At 31.5% G+C, this 15,895-nt stretch overlaps 2 protein-coding genes across 3 annotated transcripts; one reads left to right on the top strand and one right to left on the bottom strand.

Annotated features, from left to right (window-relative positions):
• Positions 1 to 1,712: 1,712 nt before the first annotated feature.
• LOC133701683 (glutathione reductase, cytosolic-like) lies at positions 1,713 to 4,093 on the bottom strand. Of its 2 annotated transcripts, none has more exons than XM_062125707.1 (4): positions 3,966 to 4,093; positions 3,293 to 3,448; positions 2,737 to 2,801; positions 1,713 to 2,088 (listed from the first exon to the last, which is right to left on the bottom strand). In XM_062125707.1, exons 2-4 carry the CDS (start codon positions 3,437 to 3,439, stop codon positions 1,992 to 1,994), a joined length of 309 nt encoding a protein of 102 aa, XP_061981691.1. In that variant the 5' UTR covers positions 3,440 to 3,448; positions 3,966 to 4,093; the 3' UTR covers positions 1,713 to 1,991. The 2 variants fall into 2 exon arrangements, with proteins under 2 accessions (XP_061981691.1, XP_061981699.1); XM_062125715.1 differs by lacking the exon at positions 3,966 to 4,093 and adding an exon at positions 3,539 to 3,694.
• A 6,791-nt stretch (positions 4,094 to 10,884) lies between these two features.
• On the top strand, positions 10,885 to 14,126 carry LOC133696908 (putative F-box protein PP2-B12). The gene is made up of 3 exons (XM_062119208.1): positions 10,885 to 11,196; positions 12,567 to 12,688; positions 13,577 to 14,126. Exons 1-3 carry the CDS (start codon positions 10,924 to 10,926, stop codon positions 13,983 to 13,985), a joined length of 804 nt encoding a protein of 267 aa, XP_061975192.1. The 5' UTR covers positions 10,885 to 10,923; the 3' UTR covers positions 13,986 to 14,126.
• Positions 14,127 to 15,895: the final 1,769 nt, after the last annotated feature.

The raw sequence follows: 15,895 nt of genomic DNA, 5'->3' as shown, positions 1-15,895 counted from the left end.
CCATGTGCATTGACTGCATGAAGGGCAGGCTTAGTAGCAGGATGGTGGCCCCTTGCTGGAGTCTTTTTAAAGCCATGAAGTTGGTAGCTGCCAGTTGATCCCCATTTTCGACAGTTTTTGCTGGTCTCGAGATCATACGCGGAAGTGGTTGTAGAAGACTTTTTCTTAAACTATCACACAAGATTTTCATTGCATGTTGCTTAGTTGTGCCAGTTTGAGCTCGTGGATGGATATTACTAAAGCTAGCTCTGCAGGAGAAGTGCATAGCTAATAATCCACATCACCACGGGAAGCTTGCAGATCATCACTGGTCTCTCATGCCTTTCAATCTGTTGTAGATTCTAATGCAGCCTGGGAGAGTTTATGCCATCTGATTACTTGAAGTTATCTCCAGCACTACGGCCTCTCAATCTCAATCATCATCCCTAACTTCATTATCTAAGAAAGGACTTTATTTTCATCTTTGTCGTTACCCCATCATCATCAACAATGGTATCATTGTAGTAAAAATCACCTATGCATAACTACGTGATTTCAACTTAATTAATAGACCACCAAAGATGGTTTTCTCCTTCGCAATCCTATTTCCAAAAGAATGAAAAACTTCATATCTAGGCACTGTGATTATTTGTCATCAGCAAATTCAGGTAACACATCGATCCTCAAACATTAGAAGAAACTGAACATGAAGTTCTAAATCAGCTTTTTAATTCTGAGCCTTGCCAATATGGGGCACAGATCCTTTTAACTGTTTAATACAGTGATCATGGACCCTTTACATTCTTGGAAATCCTGGCATTGTGTTGGGAAAGTGCTCCAGCCTGCTACCACCGTATACACATGTTTCAAAAGGGTATCAATTTTTACCCAGTGAAGGACGTGTTTATGTTAATGTTCTGGAGAGTAAACTGATAAGTTAGCTCATTAAAGTTGGTTTGAGTAACTTGAGAGTTTGTGGTTAAGTTATTGTCTTGTGATATGTGTCGTAGTGTCAAGTGTCAGACATATACATTGTGATGTAATCTCTAGAATATAATATGGAGAAATTGTAGAGACAAAGGTAAGAGAGAATGATATCCAGAGACGAGACATGGAAGAAAGTGATTTCAGATCAGAAAAATTGGAACTTTCTTTCTTACAGTGCAGCAGAGCACAGCAGCCAAAATACAGCACAACATACAATATCAGACATGCCTTTTGTGTAGTCACTTAAAAAGGTGGATTCTGCTCTTTGTTCCTTTGTTCTTGTGGTTTCAAGACCCGTTTCTTGTGGATTCAGGACAAAAGTCTTGTGGATTGAAGGGTTTGCCTAAAGGATTCAGATATTTCTATCCCTTCAATTTCTATTCAGGGAGTTCTTCTGTCTATTGGTAACCCAGAGGAGAGAAGGAGATGTCAAGAATTTATTTTGCACCTAATTAATCGCATTATAGCTAGGTGTATTAGAGAGGCTAAGCTTAAAATAAGGGAACAAAGTTCGTGGCAACAAATCTAAAAAATAGAAAGAAATTGTGGACCACATTGGCCCATCGAACTCAATGTGGTTTTCCTTTCTTCAAAATGAAATCTCTAGTTTCGTGGAAGAAATTCAATCAAGAACAAAAAACCATTTCTATGTATGTTGCAAGAAAAGCAATGGTTTTCTGAGGAATTTGTCATCAACACCACAACATTTATGTCATGGCAACCTCAACAAAACCTAAAGCAAAGAATTTGTCATCACAAAAAAAATACAAGTATCATTGACCATTCAAACAATTTCAAATGTGAGACATCAAATTTCAGTTTAAGTAGAACTTAATGTTTCTGAAATTGATCAATTTCAGAAATGTTTAACAATAGAAGCACACAGTCCAATGTCCACATGCTCTCAGATAATCACATTCCACACAGAAGGTTCTAAATTTGTCATGAACGTTCTCTTCACTCCCATCTTTGCAACTTGAAAAAACTACAAGATGGCCACTAACACATTAAGTAAATTGATCATTTCATTCTGGTATGTATCCTGTTCTCACCTCAATTTCACCTCCAAAATTGGCTCCATAAACTAAAATCTTCTTTGGAACACAACCACGAATAACACACCTACAAAACCAAATGAAGACAAACCATTGATTTTAAGTTAGGTTTCAACATTTCAGTCAATTCACATTCAATGGTAGTCATCCCTAACATAAAATAAAAACAAACTCAAAAGTCACAATTCTTGAAGTTCTCAATAATAACAAGAAACTTCCTTTACCATCATAGTGGAAAATCAAGAGCATGTCTCACCATTCAAAACTCATCAAATGTACATCAATTGGCCAGGAAAGTAAGAATTCAGCAATTCTAGTTAGAGATCATGTCAGCAAAAGCTAGTGTGTCATTGCTTAATATTGTTAACTTGTAACTACGATGCCAACCAAATCTCTTATTTAGTCAAACAAATGACCCTATAGGTAACATTCCATTAAAGGTCATTCAATGTTAAAAGCAGTTTTCCTTTGTTAAATTATTCTGGAGTTAACTCAAATAACTGTTAAAAGAACTCAACTAAACCATAAATAATAAACATCTCAGCATTATGCCACTGCCAGATAAATCTCCCCCCAAAAAAGGAGATAAAACAGAAGCACACAGCACCAGATGTTGTTTAGCTCCCACTTGAATTAAAACATAGTAAATCTTAAACAGGACAACAACAGGGATAGTTTGCTAAGAAGGCAAAATTAAGAGCTCAAATGGACTTACGTTCCACCAACCCCTCCAATTACTTCTGAGCTGATAGGATGGAATGGAAGTTCACAAATTCCAACCTTGAAACACAATGTTGGATATCATTAGTGAGCAGTTAACCATCATGCTTTCACAGAAAAGGGAATTGTTAACATCACTGAAAGCTAAAGTTTCTCACTTAACAAGAAAAAAAACTTGCTAAATCAGTTTGACACAAAGTTTCCCGAGTGAATCCAACCAAGTCGATATTATGTTAATTCCATCAATCAAGCAACAGAATTAATTATTTGTTCTCACAAGATCAAAAACAACTCCTTCTTTACAACAAAAAAAATCATAAACCCAATGAACAAAAACCCACCAAGCTAGTTTCTTCTATCCTTTGATAAAGTGACCATAAAACAATTAACACTATAGTATATGCATATCGTTGAACTTCATTATACTATATTCGCAAAAAAAAAAAAATATTAACACGAATTTTCCCAAACCCCATCAAAAACCCATGAAAGGTTTTCTTCGATTTTTTATTTTTTTTAATATCCTCAATATCAGGAACACGATAGTATACCTTAGCTCCATAATTAGCAGAAAACCTAGCAGCACGAACACCACCACTCCCAGCTCCAATAACAAACAAATCAAAATCAAAGTGGGCCTCTTCTTCTACTTGGTTAGTTTGGTTCACCTCCCCATCAATAAGCATCTTTCTTGCCATGATTGTTAACTGAATCCACACAAAAAATAATTAAATAAATAAATAAGAACCAGATCAACACTATTTTTTTAAATTATAAGAAATTACAAAGTCACTTACTTTAAATGGCAATAACAAAGTTTATTACAAAGGCACTTATTTAAGTCCTAAACTAAACTACACTGGTCCCTGAAATTAAAGAGCTATGCCACTTAAAACCAGCCAAAACTACAATTTAATTAGAGAGAGAGAGAGGAATTCAACCTAAAGTGAAACAAAGAAATATTTATATATATAATACACGAAAGATAATCAAATTAATAATGTAATGAGTTGAAACAAGAGATAAAAAATGCGCGTCTAACATAAACATCAACGCCAGACGAAGACAAAAAAAAAAACCCACCGTCTGCAGTAGGCTCAGTTAAGCGAGACTAAAAAAATTTAACGAAAATATAATCGAAAATTTTGGTTTTTTTTTTACATTTCCTTCATTTTACTCGAGAAACAAACGGAAAAAACAATAGGAAAGTCAAATAGAGAATACCTCTTTGGAGATTGACTTGCGAAGGAGGAAAGAAGTAGAGGAAAGCGAGTGAGATTTTGTTTATTTTATGTTTTATAGGGATCGTCCTTCCACCTATATATATATAGAGAGGAAAGGAAAGTCAATAAATATAATAAATTATTACTAATTTTTAATTAGTTTCGCCTCTCTGGCTTCTGCTGCTTTTCTGTAATTTAGTATGTTATTTTAAAGTACGGTAAAAGTTGTTTTTTAAAGTTTTTTATTTTAAAATAATATTTTTTTATATTTTTAATATCAAAACAATTTAAAAATAATAAAAATTAAATTTCAACATAAAAAACTGATTAAAACTCAATATTAAACAGCCTTGAACACTAATGAAAAAAACACTAAATTTATTAAAATTATATTTTTATTTGGTAGTGTAGTATATAGTATTTTTTAAAATTATTTTTAATTTAAAAATATATTAAAATAATTTTTTAAAATTTTAAAATTCTTAATTTTAATATGTTAAAAACATAAAAATAAATATTTTTAATATTTTTTAAATAAATATATTTAAAAATATATATTTAAAAATAAAAGCTAATACAGCCCCGAACAGTTTCTTAATGTTCAGTGAACAAAATAACAATATAACACCACTATAACCATGCCACTATCATCTTCACCATCATCGGCACACATCATGGCTGCCTATTCTATTATATAACCCTCACCCCCACTGCCATTACCACCATTAATCAACAAAAAAATACTAATGCATGTAGCAAAAACATTGTATACCTAGACACATACAGCGTGGACTAACACAGTGCCTTTGATTTTTCTTTTTCTGTTTTCTTATTTGCACCTCAAATCACATCAGAACAATGAAAGATACAAGGGTGGGAGCACCAGACCGATAGGAGAAAGGAGAGGGAAGGAGGCGCGCCGGAGGAGAAGGTGTAAGAGAGGGTGGTTGGATCGCGTTTCAGTGACGATTAGAGTGGTGATGCTGGCGGTGATTCTTTAAAAAAAAAAAAAATATAGAACAGAGGATGGGAAAGCTGGACAGATAAAAGAAAACAAAGAGAGGGGACACATTGGAGAAGAAGGCGTTGCAGGGAAAGTGGGTTGGGTCTCGCGTCAGTGGCGACTGAGATGGTTGTGCTGGGGGTGATTCTTCTACGATCGATGGAGCGGCGAGGTATATAATTTGAAATATTGGTCCTTCGACGGTCCCTCTTGGGATGTTATGCAAGGGTTTGTTTGGTTTAATTTACTTTTTTATGAGTTCTGATTATAGGGATTTATAACGTCTTAAATCCTTTCAGGGTTTTATGGGTTCTGATTATTGGATTCAAGCTGTGATTTCACTTTCATCTCCCACTTCTTTGGTGTTTTTCTAAAGTTCCATCTTGGAATACCAGGCAATGATTTTTTTGTTAATTTATCTTTTATGGGTTCTGATTATTGGGCTATATATGCATCTTTAATCCTTTCTGGGTTTTGATTGTGTTTGGAATTCGGATTTGAATAAAGCTTCAATTTTTTTGCCATGGACTGCATACAATATTAAAAGATGAAATGGACTGCATATAATATTAAAAGATGAAATTTAATGAGAAAAAAAAAATCTGAATCAATCAGGTTAACCTGTCAAATCAGGTTAATCTGTCAAATCTGAAATTCATGTCATGAAAGTGTAATAACTAAATAGAAAAAAAATTTATTATTAATGAAATAAATTTAAAAAAAGATTAATTAAAAAAGAAACAGAAAAGAGAAAAAAAAACTACAGGAAAAAAAAACTAATGAAGAAAGAGAAAAAAAAATCTGAATAAACTGGGTTAACCCGTCAAACCTGGGATCCATATCATGAAATTCTGATAATTAAATAGAAAAAATTTAATATTAAGAAACTAAATTAAAAATAATAATTAAAAAAAGACAAAAAAAAAACTAAAAGCATTAGCTTTTTCACTGTGGACTATACTGTGCAATCCACGGTAAAAGGCTTAAAAAGAAAAAGAAAAAAAAATCAAAGGCACACGCCACGGGTCAAATTTTTTTTCTTGCATAAAAAATATCAAAAAGGGGTAAGATCTAAGAGTGTTAGGTCTTTCTGCAAAGATATGCCCAAGAGCCTTTGGTTTAGCTGCAACACTTGACCCAAGAATAATATTTATAATATAAATAATAGTATTAAACTTACATGACTCAAGTTTAAGTGAGTCTGGCTGCAACACCGGACTCAAGAGCCTTGAATGTGGGTCTGGCTGCAAGGTCGTGTCATAAAGTGTGATAATTAAATAGATTAATTAAAGAAAACAAATAAAAGAAAACCATCAAGAAGAAAAAAACTAATGAAGAAAAAGAAAAGAATCTAAATTAACTGGGTTAACCCTTCAAACCATGTTAGCCCGTCAAACCTGGGATTCGCGTCATGAAAGTTTGATAACTAAATAGAAAAACAAATAACGGGTTAACCCATCAAGCCTAGGATACGTGTCATGAAAGTCTGATAATTAAATAGAAAGAAATTTAACATTAAAAAATAAACTAAACGAAAAAAATTAATTAAAAAGAAAAAAGCAAAAAAAAAATTCCGGGTTAACTCATCAAACTTTAAAAAAAGCAAAAAAAAAATTTTGGGTTAACTCGTCAAACCAGGTTAACCCGTCAAACCCGGGATCCGTGTCATGAAAGTTTGATGACTAAAAAAACAATTTAACATTAACAAACTAAATTAAACAAAAAAAATTCATTAAAAGAAAAAAAACTCAAAGAAAAAAAGCAAAAAAAAAAACCCATAAAAGCATAAAAAGCAAAAAAAAACAGAAAAAAATATTAAAAATAAAAAAAAAACAACCTAGCATTTCACACTAGACTGCATAGTGAAACACTGAACAGTTTTAGTATATGTTATTAATTAAAAAGAAAAAAAGCAAAAAAAAAATTTCAGGTTAACTCGTCAAACCCGGAATCCGTGTCATGAAAATCTAATAACTAAATAAAAAAATTAACATTAACAAAAAAAAATTAAATGAAAAGAATTCATTAAAAAAACACAAAAAAAACCCATAAAGGCATAGAAAACGAAAAAAAATAAGAACAAAAAAAAATAAAAACATAAAAAAATGAAAAACATAAAAAAAAAAAGAACAAAGAAAGAAGAAGAAGAAGACTGCTCAGCGTTTCACTGGGGCTTGCATAGTGAAACACTGAGCAGTTTTAGTATATTGTTAATTTGGTAAAATATTTATCGCACTTCCTGTAATTTTTAAATTATAAATACTAGGTCTCTTTAGTTTCTAAAATTCAAGAGAAAATCAATTTGATCTTTTTTCTTGTTTGTAATTTTAGAGAAAGTTGTTGTAATCCAACACTAGAGAGAAAAATTTTTGTTGGCACTGATTTTGGATACAAAAATGATAAATATTGGTGTCAAATTATTTCATTTGACGAGGAAAGTTTACATTAGATGTTTTTTTTTTAATCTTGAAACTGCTTAGGAAAACATATATAAGCCCGGTAATTATTTTTGTTTTAGGTTTTGAGATTTTGTTTTTGGTTTTTTGAGACTATGAATGGATTTATCAAGTTACCTGCAATGTTTTCTAGATGTCTCGGGTAAAAAATGGGTTGACAAATCAGTTTTTGGATCAAAAAAACTTCTCCCTTGATTTTTCAACCACTACAGTGCCTGAAAACTAGATAATATCAGACGACGTGTTATCTGACTTAATTTGTTTTCCAAGTAAATTAGGGGAGACGACATGTCATCCATCCCATAAAAAATAAAAATCAAGCCCTCAGTACGCAGACTCTTATTAAATAGGGTAGATGTGCTAGCCTAGCTTGCGAGGTTCAGCAGTGCTTAACCCTTTCTCTTTTTTGTATTTTTTAATTTATGATTTTTTCAAAATAATTTTTAAATCTATATTTAAATTAATACTTTCTCTTTCTTTTATTTAGTTTATCTAGCTTCTTTTAAGTAACGGTTATTTTTTAGTTATTTTATATGCATTTAATTTTCTACGTTCATCTATGATTTTTTTTATGTTTTATATAAATGAGATTTATTTTAAAAAACTAAAATTATTTAAATTACCCGTCTCGGATAGTGTTTAGTATTTTGATAGATGTTACTTTTCAAGGTGTTTTTTACTTTAAAATACAATAAAATTATTAATTTTTTTTAATATCAAAACGATCCAAAAACATTCAAAAAAAAATTATAAAAAAAATTAAAATTTATTCAAAAACACATGCACAAAAACAAATAGTAACTTAGGCTGCCACTACTCTTTCGTGGTATTATTGGCATGCTGGGCATTATAGCATAAATAAAATTGCACTGGATTATACTGAATTAGAATATATTGGATTGGACTCAACATGGTAAGTACATATATTTTTATCGTTCTGGGAGCATTCGACAGGATAAGAATACATAAAGTTTTCGTAAGAGATCATTTTGGTCTTTGAATTTCTTAACAATTTATTTTCAGCCCATATGTTTATTTTCATGACATTTTAGTTCTTTTTGAATTTTTCTGGTCCTCTAATGTTTTTAGTATATGTAATTTCATCCCGAGTAAAAGAGTTTTTTTTTCAATCAAGACCCTATATGTAAAATTTTATTTAAATAATTTGCAAATAAACTTGTCAAATTTCATTAAATCAATTAAATAAATAAATAGGTGATAAATAAATAATGAACAATATAGAAAATTGAGAAATGATGATTATGACCATGGTTTGGACAACTTTGTTCCACCACCCATGGCACGACAAAATTTTTGTCATTGGAATAGGTTTGGACTTTGGGTACGAGAAATATTACGATGAGAATTGATCCCTGGTGAGAAAGGGCACACGGCCTCATTCATCTAAAAAAAAAAAAAGTTGACCGTGAATCCTTCTTGTATTGATATATTAATATAAAAAATAATTTTTAAAAAATAAAAAAAATATTATTTTAATATATTTTTATATAAAAAATATTTTTAAAAACAACCAATATCTCATTCTCAGACACACTTATTAGTCAACACACACACATAGCAGACATTAAATAACTTGTCATATTGTATACAATGTGTGCATCAAACACATATGACTTGTTATGTCCAATTGAAAAATGTCTTGTTCTACATTCGAATACTCATCTTAAAAGTTAATATCAAACATGATTAAGAGCTTGATTAATATTATAATAATAGTTGTTTTTTAAAGTATATTTTATTTGAAAATATATTAAAATAATATTTTTTTAAAAAAAATATTTTTAATACTAGTACATTAAAACAATCTAAAAATACAAAAAAAATCAATCTAAAGTAAAAGAAATCATTTAAAAAAATGCTTTTGCACCAAAAAACAAATTGTTCCAAAGTGTGTTTGGTATTGTGGTAGCTTTTGTAGTTGTGGTTTGAAAAAAATTATTTTATAAAAGTATTTTTAGTTGAGGTTAGTTTGATATTTATATATGTTTGGTTAAAACTGTGGTTGAATTTGAGGTTGAATAAAAATTAGTTTAATGTATTTGGTTAAAAAATTGATTTTCAAATTGAGGTTATATATATATATATTGATGATTTTTAATTAAATATTATAGATTTAACTATTGCTATTACATCATGAAATAAATAATACTTTATATAAAATATTTTTTATTATTCAATTAAACTATCTATAATTCCATCACATATGAAATACATTCGACAAGGACTACAGTTTCCTTGGTTTCTTAAGCGCGCAACAATATCAGATAAAATATAATCAAGAACAAAATTGAGAATGCGATCAAATTCTATAAATGCTATGTTATCAAGATAGCATAAATAAAATTTAATTTTTTATTGGGTCAAATTTGGTTTAATGTATTTAATTTTGAACTAGATTCGATTTGGCCGGAACACTGAAGCTTTACTCCATTGTTCATTTTAGTGAAGAGTGAAACTCTCTACTAAACGTGTCCGCAAGCTGCTTTTTTAAAAAAATTTGAGTGTGTTTGACAGTATGGTAGTAGTTGTTTTTCAAATAGTTTTTCGTGTCGAAATACATGCCAATGATGTTTTTTTATTTTTTAAAAATTATTTTTAATATCAGCACATCAAAACGATTCAAAAAGTACAAACCGCACTCAATTTTAACAAAAAAAAATATATTCAAAATTTGACAAAACGTAGATTGAAACATACAGCCAATGGTTCCGTACACAGTAAACTATGTTTTTGAAGTTATCAAACATGCTGCGTCTATGTTTGCCTTTGAAGGCATACAAAACCTCCTAAACAAACGGCCTATGGAGTTAATTAATGCATTTGGAAGTTTGAGATGTCACGTAAATTTCAAAGTTATTTCTTAGCTGCTTCTCACCTGCCGTGTTAAATTAAATAAGCAACATATGTCTCCTTGCCTTGTCAAAGAGAGCTTCAGGAGTGGACTTGGTTTTTCTTCATGGGATGGAACGTGTTAGCTGGAATTCACACATGCACGGTTATTTAATTATCAAACTTTTATGACGCGAATCTTAAATTTTATGAGATAACCTGGTTTAAAGGGTTAACCCAATTAATTTAAATTTTTTTTTCTTCATTAATTTTTTTTTCCTGTTGATTTTTTTTCTTTGTTTTTTTAATTAATCTATTTAATTATCACACTTTTATGACACGACCTTATAGACAGACCCACATCCAATATTTTTAGATCCGGTGTTGCAGTCAGACTCACTTAAACTTGGGTCATGCAAGTTTAATGTTATTATTAATATTATAAATATTACTTTTAGGTCGGCCGTTGTAGCCAAACTCAAAATTCTTAGATATAACTTTAAAGAAACCCTAAAATTTTTAAATTTTTATTTTTTTTATATTTTTTATGTCAAAAAATGACTTGCGGCATTGTGCGGTAACTAGTGTGTGTGTATATGGTGTAAGAACATTTGGAAAAAACACAAAAGAAGTTACAAAAAGAAAAGGAGATGGATATGTCCCAAGTTCTGCCAGAGGAGTGCCTAGCCCACATCATTTCGTTCACATCGCCACGGGATGCTTGCCGATCTGCTCTGGTCTCTCGTAACTTCCGGTCAGCCGCAGATTCTGATGCCGTTTGGAAAGGATTTCTGCCCTCCGATCATGTTGAAATCATATCCTCCTCGCCAGCCTCATCATCCTCACAGCTAACCGCTTTATCCAAGAAGGAACTTTACTTCCATCTCTGTAACAGCCCTATCCTCGTCAACAATGGTATCATGGTAAGGAAGATTCTGCTTTATCTGTGTTATAGAACTGGTGTCGGAATTATGTGTGGGTCAGGTTAAATAAAATTTTATGATAGCGTCCCTGCAATTATTTGAGGGATAAATGTTATTTTACAAGGGAAAAAAAGAATAAATAAAGATTACAAGAAATTAAATCAAGATTAAAATTCATTACATTAGTGAGATCTCTCTCATCAAGATTCATCATGGTAATAGCAAAACACAGTAGCCTCAAAATTACACCGATCGACCTCGTTGTATGCATCAAAAGACACCAACAATCGAAGAGAGAGGAAAAAAAAAGCTCAAATTCTACGATGCCAGCAGAGTCAACTTAAGATGAATAGAGATCTTGAACTAAATTATAAATGAAATATTTAAAAATAATTTTTTATCTATACCTGACAAGTGAATCCTTGAGTAATCATCATTTTGTATTTTAAGTCTTTTATTAAGTAAGGGCAATCTTTATTTTATAATAATTAATAAATATATCTTATTTATTCTTAAAATTTTTCATCAAGTAAAGATCTTAAATTATTGTCCAAATTGATCGTTTGATCTAACCGGCTCTGGATGAAAGAACCTAAAGATCTAGAAATAAGAAAAGCTAGTGAAAAAAGCAATGGAAGGAACACAAAAGAGCTGGTCATTTTGTTGTGTTGAACAACCCCCATCCAATCCTTATTTATACAAGAGTATTGGGATTAAAATTGATGCATGAATTAGTTTTGTTAATCAATTCATGTCTCTTCATTTACCGTCATTATTCCAAAATATTTTTTCATTTTTAGTTCATGTATTCATAAAAAATAATTTCTTGGACTAAAAAATCATTTTATAGCTAACCCAGTTCCAAATTGGTGGGCACATGCGATTTACAGTCTACGTAGTATAGAGCCTTTATCATCTGCAATTTAACTTTTTAAATTGAATTAATTTTTCATTAATCTATAATTGATTTTAGACATGTTAAACTTCTATATTAAGGTATTTACGTTGAAGAAAGTTTTTCAACAAAATCTCAATCCCAATGTGAATAAACCTGCATTTAATTTGACCTTCAACCATGTTTTAAACCAATTTTCAACATAGAAAATACATCCTAAAAAGTTTTTTCTTGATGTTTAGCATATCTTTGAAAGTATAATTTATATTTGTATTTGTGGTATTGCAAATGAGTTCCCCCACCCAAGAAAAACATCCTAGCTCCGCCACCGTGTGTGTCCTGCATTCAATTAGTTGCACAAGTTTAGGAGGTTTAGCTAGTCATGTTTCAGTGGAGTATTGGTTTTTTCTTTTGCTCCTGTTCTACTATGATGATCTTGGACGTTCCTTTGTTTTTTTAAAAAAACTTAAAACAGAGCTTTGCACTAGAGAAGCATGGTGGGAAAAAATGCTACATGATTGGAGCAAGAGGACTTTCAATTACCTGGGGAGATACACCTAGATATTGGACATGGAAACCCTTACCAGATGAGTCTAGGTTTGCTCTCTCTCTCTCTCTCTCTCTCTCTCATTTTACTGATGTATTTACCAGATGATGTTTTGCACATAGCTAGTCAGGAACTAAATGAGGTTCTTAGATATATAGACAGACTTGTGAAGTTTATGATGATGGGAAAAGATTTTCTTCTTCAGTAGTATGGTTGCTGTTGTTGAACATAATGGAGGATCAATGTCTTCACCTCTATAACCAAAAACAAATACGAGTGATGCTGACTTCTCATAAAAAAATGTAGATTGCAAGCTATATATAGATCATCTAGAAGGATGACCTATATGTTTTCCAAAGCAGTGCAGGCCATCCTAGAAGGATGCAAGCGTTGGCTGCTCTTTACTAGCCACCGCCATTATTGTCACTGTCCTTGATCTGCTTTTCTTGATCCCTAACCCTTACGCTCATTTGCTAACTTTATTGTGTATTTGTGTCCCAGTCGTTACGAAAGGTTATAATTGCCTAATTTCTACTAGATTAACCAAACTTCAGCCTGAGCTCCTTGTTTTCTCCCTGAACTTCATATATAGGAAATTTCCTCCAATGAAATTGCTGGGCTATTATGACGTTGGCCGACTCCTGTAGTCGGTACATGTGATGATGTTGACCAAATAACTTTTTTGTCAGAGAGGGAAAGCATTTTTCTTCTCTTTCAGAACTTAAAAGGTTCATGAATGATAACAAAGAAAAGAAATCAAATGTTGCTGATAGTTTTCTGCATTAATTAATTTGCGCAAAGGAGGTCATCTTCAAATCCGAAATCCATGAGCCCATCAGTGTACATTATAAATCTTTTATTTCCTTGTTAGTTTTCTTCATTGAAATTCCAATTTGTCATTTTCACAGCCATATTGCTCTGTGATAATGGATTTATAGGTTCTCTGAGGTGGCTGAGCTTGGGTACGTGTGGTGGCTTGATGTCAGGGGGAGAATAGATGCTAAAATCTTTTCTCCCAAAACAACCTATGCAGCTTACCTTGTGTTTAAGCTGACTGATTCCACAAGTGGTTTTGATAAGAGACTTGTTGAACTGAGTGTCAACTTTGAAGAAAGTGTGGGCGAGGAAAAGCTCCGTGTGTTCCTCGATGTCCCTCCAGACTATGATATGCCTCCACTGCCTCGGGAGAGAAGCGATGGGTGGATGGAGATTGAGATGGGTGAGTTTTTCTATGACAATGAAGATGATGGCAGCGTGGTGGCGTATCTAAGGGAGGTTGATAATCACACTACCAAGGAAGGTCTCATTATTGAAGGAATTGAGTTTAGGCCTAAAGAGGGTAGATGAATTCCCAGCCAAATGATCCATGTCATTTGTAGCACACAACTCCTATCAGCTTTTGGCCTCCATGTCCCTGAAAGTAAATTATGTACTGCCTGTAGAACTCTATCCAGTCCTGCTTGAAATATATATATATATATATATATATATATATATATATATATATATATATATATATATATATATATATATATAGAGAGAGAGAGAGAGAGAGAGAGAGAGAGAGAGAGGTTGATTACATGGTATAGTCAATATTTGTTCAGGTTTTGTTTTACGTGCTTTGATGGCTTTGGATTCCTGAAACTCAACTTTATTTTTGTTTAATAAACGTTCACTTGTTCTATGTTTTATATTTACAAAAAACAAAAAAAAAAGTGATACAGATTATTTTTTTAGCATTTTTATTTGCTTATTTCATGTTAAATCAGTTACCAAGTTCAATCTTCATTATTGACAAAAAAAAATTCTCCATTGAACAGTATTTTCTGTGTTTAAGTGCACCTTGCACTGTTCACGAACAGTGCAATTTACTTGCATTGTTTGAGGGAACTTTTTTATTTTTAATTTTTCAGTATATTTAGTTTTTGTATATATTTTTTTTAAAAAAACTAGTTATACATTGTTACATAAATAATATTTTTTTCTCAAAAAAATAGTGTAGAGCAAATTAAATTCACTCACATTGTAATATCAAATCAAATTTTATTCCTGATAATATTTTATCTAATTTTATTACATGCTTAAAAAATTATAGAAACTGTAGTTCTTTTCGAATGAATTTTGTATATAATGGAATTGTAAATGGTTTAAATGATATAATAAAAAATATTTTATATAAAGTATTATTTATTTCATGAAGTAATAACAATAGTTAAATTTACAACATTTAAATTAAAAACCATCAATTTTAATATATATATTTTAAAATTATTTTATAACTTTAATTTCAAAAACATTATTAACCAAATACATTAAATTACTTTTTATTTAACTTTAATTTCAACAATAGTTTTAACCAAACATCTATTTTTTCAAACCAACCTTAATTAAAAATATTTTTTATAAAACAATTTTTTTCAAATCACAACTATAACAACTACCGTGATACAAAACACACTTCTATAATAGGATAAAAAATTAATTTTAAACAACATTGAAATTAAGAATAATAATAAAAAATAAAGTGGAGAGAGGCCAGAACCACGGTGGGTGGTCTTAGATGCGGTCCAAGTTCATGCTAAGGCCTGGTCCATGTGCATTGACTGCATGAAGGGCAGGCTTAGTAGCAGGATGGTGGCCCCTTGCTGGAGTCTTTTTAAAGCCATTAAATTGGTAGCTGCCAGTTGATCCCCATTTTCGACAGTTTTTGCTGGTCTCGAGATCATACGCGGAAGTGGTTGTAGAAGACTTTTTCTTAAACTATCACACAAGATTTTCATTGCATGTTGCTTAGTTGTGCCAGTTTGAGCTCGTGGATGGATATTACTAAAGCTAGCTCTGCAGGAGGAGTGCATAGCTAATAATCCACATCACCACGGGAAGCTTGCAGATCATCACTGGTCTCTCATGCCTTTCAATCTGTTGTAGATTCTAATGCAGCCTGGGAGAGTTTATGCCATCTGATTACTTGAAGTTATCTCCAGCGCTACGGCCTCTCAATCTCAATCATCATCTCTAACTTCATTATCTAAGAAAGGACTTTATTTTCATCTTTGTCGTTACCCCATCATCATCAACAATGGTATCATTGTAGTAAAAATCACCTATGCATAACTACGTGGTTTCAACTTAATTAATAGACCACCAAAGATGGTTTTCTCCTTCGCAATCCTATTTCCAAAAGAATGAAAAACTTCATATCTAGGCACTGTGATTATTTGTCATCAGCAAATTCAGGTAACACATCGATCCTCAAA

Source organism: Populus nigra, chromosome 1, assembly GCF_951802175.1.
Source record: "Populus nigra chromosome 1, ddPopNigr1.1, whole genome shotgun sequence".
Lineage (NCBI taxonomy): Eukaryota > Viridiplantae > Streptophyta > Magnoliopsida > Malpighiales > Salicaceae > Populus > Populus nigra.
The sequence above is the reverse complement of the archived record's forward strand: the minus strand, read 5'-3'. Positions and strand labels throughout refer to the sequence as shown.